Source organism: Lampris incognitus, chromosome 10, assembly GCF_029633865.1.
Source record: "Lampris incognitus isolate fLamInc1 chromosome 10, fLamInc1.hap2, whole genome shotgun sequence".
Taxonomy (NCBI): Eukaryota; Metazoa; Chordata; class Actinopteri; order Lampriformes; family Lampridae; genus Lampris; species Lampris incognitus.
In genome coordinates, this window is record NC_079220.1 from 5,893,108 (window position 1) to 5,899,107 (window position 6,000).

Sequence of the window (6,000 nt, forward strand, 5' to 3'; positions counted from 1 at the left end):
TCCTGCCAGCGGGAGAAATCCCGGCAGGCCGGTGCAGGGGGCACTTGTGTAAACAGATTGTCACTATTCACACAAGTAACAAGCTCTTTAACTGTCACATGAGACGATAAAACTACCCATACAGACATGAGACAATAAAACTACCCATACAGAAATAACAGGAATTATTTTATTAGTAGTTATAACTGCAATGGTAGTATCCAATTTTTGGTACACGGTGAATTATAAATATACCACATATATAAAGTCATCATTGTTAATGTGTACATAAATTTCTTTTTTGGATTTTCCCCCCTTTTTCTTCCCAATTGTACTCGGCCAATTACCCCTCTCTCCCGAGCCGTCCCGGCCACTGCTCCACCCCCTCTGCCGATCTGGGGAGGGCTGCAGACTACCACATGCCTCCTCCGATACATGTGGAGTCGCCAGCTGCTTCTTTTCACCTGACAGTGAGGAGTTTCACCAGGGGGACGCAGCGTGTGGGAGGATCACGCTATTCCCCCCAGTTCCCCCTCCCCCCAAACACAACGCCTCACCCGACCAGAGGAGACGCTAGTGCAGCAACCGGGACACGTACCTACATCCGACTTCCCAGCCGCAGACATGGCCAAATGTGTCTGTAGGGACGCACGACCAAGCCGGAGGTAACACGAGGATTCGAACCGGCGATCCCCGTGCTGGTAGGCAACGGAATAGACCTCTACACTACCCGGACGCCCCCATACATAGATTTCTAAATAAATCAAATGGTCATTCAGTACCTCACCAAATTTTCAACCCCCCCCCCCCAGATTCCTTATTGACATCCAGTTAGAACAGGAGGAGGTCAGAGGTCAATATGTTGGAATGCCTATTCGGAATATACCTTGCTAAATATGATGACAGATTAAAAAAGACATTTACAACAAGTCACTCAAATCTTGCTGTTGCCTTTACTCATCGTCAGAGTGACACAGCATTTGCGGATTGTGAAAGAAGGGTGACTTGACATGTTGATTTGGTGGATTACCAATTGTCCATACTTTTTTCTTTTTTTTATGGTATACAAGTATTTTGTTAATTATTTTGTAACAGATGTGGCGACCCCTAACGGAGCAGCCAAATAGTAGTATACAAGTATTTTGTTATCTTTGCTTATTTAATTCACTCAATTATTATCATTATTATTATCGCTGTTGTTATTGTGATTGTTTTTGTTGTTAGCTATTAGGGGGAGACAATGGTTATCGGTGTCTTCCCCTTTAAATATACATATATATATATATATATATATATATTTGTTGAGCACTATCACTACCGTTGTTTCCTTTAACAAAGTTATATATACACGGTTTCCGGAAAAAAAAGTTATATATATATAGTATTGTGTGTTTTTGTTGAGTTGGGTGGGGTGGAAGGGGGGGTGGGGAAAAGAAAATACAAAAAATGGTGACCTGTAAACCCAGTATTGTGTTTATTATTTGCTTATGATTTTCACCAATAAAAACATATAGAAAAAAAAGAAGGGTGACTTTAGGTGGTCACCAACAGGAAGTGAAGCACATTTCAGTTGAGCAATCTGAATGCACCAACATCTAAATTTCATTAATCGAGCAATTCTTTTGCAATCTGAAATTCAGCCCAGCTCCTAGCAGTCTGGTAGATCTTTCAGATAAGCTGGTGACTTTCCTGTGGTAGAGGAAATGCAATTATCTACATAGCACACCGAACTTACACGGTAGAAGACTTGCTGCTGGAAGACTTGACTCCCACCACAGGGATTCTTCTGATGATAACGGACGAGTTCTTGGTGATGACGGCATCATCATCTGTGTACTCTGTGAAAGACAGAAACAGAGATAATGAGGCTTATTTGGAAAATGCTGACAAACATTACACAGAAAAAAAAAATCACATCCTGTTTACTGCACTTTGTTGTATTGGCGACCAGGCTTTTGCCATCAGGGCCCGTCAGCTGTGGAAGGCCCTACCCAAGGACCTCTAGCTAGAAATTTCAATATCATCTTTCAAATCACTTCTCTTGGAGTCTTCATCGTAGTGTATCTTTTTATCCCTTCACTTCTATTATATTATTATTGCTTTTATTAAGTTGCTCTTTTATGTTTAATGTCACTTTGAACTCTTGTTGATTTTATCACATTTTTGTAAAGCACTCTCTCTGCAAACTTCTTTTGAAAAGCGCTATACAAATAAAATATATCCTAATTTCTTATTCATTATCTTAGGCTCAACTGAATGATATTCTCACCCCACTATTTTAACCCACCTCACACCTCAGATTTAAAGGGCAAATATTAATAAGAGTAGATCTGAGGCCATCATGCAGGGTTGGGCAATAACTCAATATCCATCCATCCATTATCCAAACCGCTTATCCTGCTGTCAGGGTCACAGGGATGCTGGAGCCTATCCCAGCAGTCACTGGGTGGCAGGCAGGGAGACACCCTGGACAGGCCGCCAGGCCATCGAAGGGCATAACTCAATATTATCATTCACAATCTTTCGTGTGTGTGGTACTGTATCGGAATGAATTTTGGTTCGTCGTATCTTGATACAGTTTTGTCTAAATTTATAAGAATCTATGACCAAACATTTCTCACAGAATAAGCTCTGAAATATTTGAGGGAGTATTCTTTGAAAAACAGCTTTTTATATAAGAATTTGCCAAACGGTTCGATGTGACGAACCTTTGATTCGTATATATGGTATTTTTGCATATCTTGTAAGCAGATATACACAAACGTGTGTGCCTTGAGTGTGTGTGTGTGTGTGTGTATATATATATATATATATATATATATATATATAAATCATTGGGATAAAGTGTAATGCTACAGGGGTTTTGCCCATTCAGTAGGTTCATTTCCAGAAACACCAGGCACGGTCAACCATATGTCTTCAAGTGCCAAGAACACGCAGGTTTCCCCTCAAAACCAATCAGTATTTCAGGTGACTACACGCACACAAGTCAATCCATTTCTAGTTCCCAGTGAAATAATCCGGTTTAGTGGATGGTTGGGCAGCGAAATCTGTCTACTCTCGCCGCCTCATGACACATGGTTTGTCCGTCTGCTTCTGGACAAACTGCTGCCCTCATCAATCCACAGAGGTGACGCAACCACCAGACCAGACAGTCAGCTGCTGAAACTTGGCCACGTGTTCGTCAAGTTAATCGGAATGATCAAGGTGTCATTCAGCTGCACAGGGTGGAAAGTGGTCGTGTGGCCTTTCTAAACGTGTGTGTGTGTGTGCACGTTACCTTCTTTGGTCTGTGCGCTGGTTATCTGCAGGTCGCAGTCGGCGGCTCGGAGTCTCTCCCGTCCCATGATCTGCCTCTTCAGCTCCCTCAGCGTGATGTGCGGGCCGTCGAAAACCACCGTGTCGTACTTGAGTTTGGAGGAGAATTTGTAGTGTACGTGGGCCATACTGTCACACGACCAAGAGCCGGCAAACCCGCGGGCGACTCAACAACCGCTGACAAGGCGTTATAACCGGGCAACGTCAGCTCGGGACTTTTTCGCTGGGGGGGGCCAAGGCAAGTTGGTTAGCAGTTTAAGCTAGCTCGCTAGGCGGCGTTAGCCACCGACCGCACTGGAACTCAATGGGCTAGGCTAACAAACCCCGGGCGGGCTAATGTCGGTTAACGTCGCCGAAAACAAGGCGGCTCGGAGCCGGCGCAGCGGCGTCATTCGCCGCGTCGACGAACTAACGGCGGGGACTCGGTCTCTCCGGATCCAAATCAAACTTCTGGTTTCTCCCCCCCCCCTCTGGCCCCGTCCATGTTCGCCGGCCCGGAGCGCTGGTTTGACGGAGGACGCCAGCTGTTTCCACGACTCGTCATCACAATCGCGGCGTCATGCGCACCAGGTGCGCCGCCGCTACGGGATCCCGGGGGGGCCGCTTTTCCCGCGTAACGGCGACGTTTTACTTTTACGCTTATTTCGGGGAAGGGAAAAAAACAAAAAGGCTCGTATTCAAAGCGACGCACCGCCGAGTTCAGCGGTTTTGATACTGAATTCGAGCGTCACGTCGGGCGTCGTAGAGCGGTACGGTTGCCATGGTTACCACGTACAGTCGTCGTAGTAGGACGGCCACTACAGGTTATTTATGTCATAATAGTGCTATATATAAGAAGCAGTAGTATAGTTACTTTAAACAGGAAGTGTATATATTTATACTTTACGACTGCATTTACTTTATACCACCGAGTTCAGCGATTTTGAAAATGAATTTGAGCGTCACGTCGGCGTCGTAGAGCGGTACGGTTGCCATAGTTACCGCCATAGGCGTTTCTAGCCCATTTTTTGGGGGGGGTGCACCCCCTAAATTGAACCCCGGCACCCCTAAAATCGAAGACATTTTTTATTTTTTACTGTATGTCCATGTTTAATAAGCTGAAGAAATGTCAAAACCATATCCAGTATATGGTTTAAATGTAATATTTTAACAACAAAAATACAGCATCCCCCCATGCTTGGAAAATGGTTTGATCCCCCTCCCCCCAAATGTATCTTGCCTGGCCGGCCAGCACTCTGGGTGCTCTGCACCCCTAAAGCTCTGATCCTAGAGTTGCCCCTGGTTACCACGTAAAGTCGTCGTAGTAGTACGGCCACTACAGGTTATTTATGTCATAATAGTGCTATAAGAAGCAGTAGTATAGTTTCTTTAAACAGGAAGTGTATATATTTATACTTTACGACTGCATTTACTTTATACCACCGAGTTCAGCGTTTTTGAAAATAAATTCGAGCGTCACGTCGGCGTCGTAGAGCGGTACAGTTGCCATGGTTACCGCCATAGGCGTTTCTAGCCTATTTTTTTGGGGGGGGGGTGCAGCACCCCCCAAAAATATATATGTATAGACTAGAAGAACCCCGCTACAATGTAGCGGTTTGGTTCTCCACCCGTCTAAATCTCCCTCCTCTTCATCCTGCCAGCTAACCGCCTTCCCCCTGCCCCTAAACCCCCCCCAGTCCACCTGCCTCCCCCCAAATGCTCAGAATCATCTGAAATGCCGAGAAAAGTGGTTTTTAGCCATTTTTAGAAAATGCATATTTTGCATAATTATGCATAATTATTATAATTATTTTAATTTTCTGCTATTTTTCTGGTCCTCTCTGGAACAATACCTACCACCTCCAAAAAAAATGAGGATCATAAGTGCATTTTTGCAAAAATGCATTTATTTTGAATAATGCCAAGTCCCAGAAAAAAAAAATTCATAGGTGAAAAAATCAAAGATGCTCAGAATCATCTGAAATGCCGAGAAAAGTGTTTTTTTAAGCCATTTTAAGAAAAATGCATATTTCTGCATAATTAATTATGCATAATTTTAATTTTCTGCTATTTTTTTATAGGTGCCCCCGGTCATCCCCGATCACCTCCAAAAAGAATCAAGGCCCCAAGTGCTTTAGTTTGGCCGTTTATAGACTCTCACACAGACACACACCACACACCAGACACACGTGGTGACAATACAGGAGTAGATTGTATTTTTTCATATTTGCGCGAAATAAAGTTGAAAGTTGAAGTTGAGTTGAAACGAAATGTGCCCAAGTCAAATTCGACTCGACGAATTTCCCCCAGCCCACAAGCAGTGCAACATGCAGACAAAAACACATTCAAGAAGTACAACAGCACACATATTCAAACTAACACACACACACACACACACACACACACACACATACGTAAATTACTAATAAGACCCGTTAGCCCCTAGCTAACGGGTCTGACCCTTTAGCCGAGCGGTTAGCGATGTCGCCTTGTGGTGCAGTACACCCCGTATCGAATCCCGCACCGGGCAAGAAAATAACCGGTAACATGTATGTATATATAACTCACTGTCCAAGGGAACAAACGCCAGCCAGGATGACTGTCGGAACCGCCGGTCTGCATGGGCTGGCAGTTAGCCTAGCCTGCCCCGCTACCGCGTCCTATCAGACCGCCCTCGGTGTTACTTCCTCGGGTGCAGCTCCGGGCAAGGCCGCGGGCCCTGGG

At 44.6% G+C, this 6,000-nt stretch overlaps 1 protein-coding gene across 1 annotated transcript in view; it reads right to left on the reverse strand.

Moving 5' to 3' along the window:
• The window catches only part of LOC130119570 (E3 ubiquitin-protein ligase RBBP6-like), a 49,442-nt gene extending 45,556 nt beyond the window's left edge, over positions 1-3,886 (reverse strand). The window contains 2 exon segments of the mRNA XM_056288109.1: positions 1,715-1,817; positions 3,260-3,886. Of these exon segments, the coding sequence (XP_056144084.1) occupies positions 1,715-1,817; positions 3,260-3,425 (269 nt within the window). The 5' untranslated portion in view covers positions 3,426-3,886.
• Positions 3,887-6,000: the final 2,114 nt, after the last annotated feature.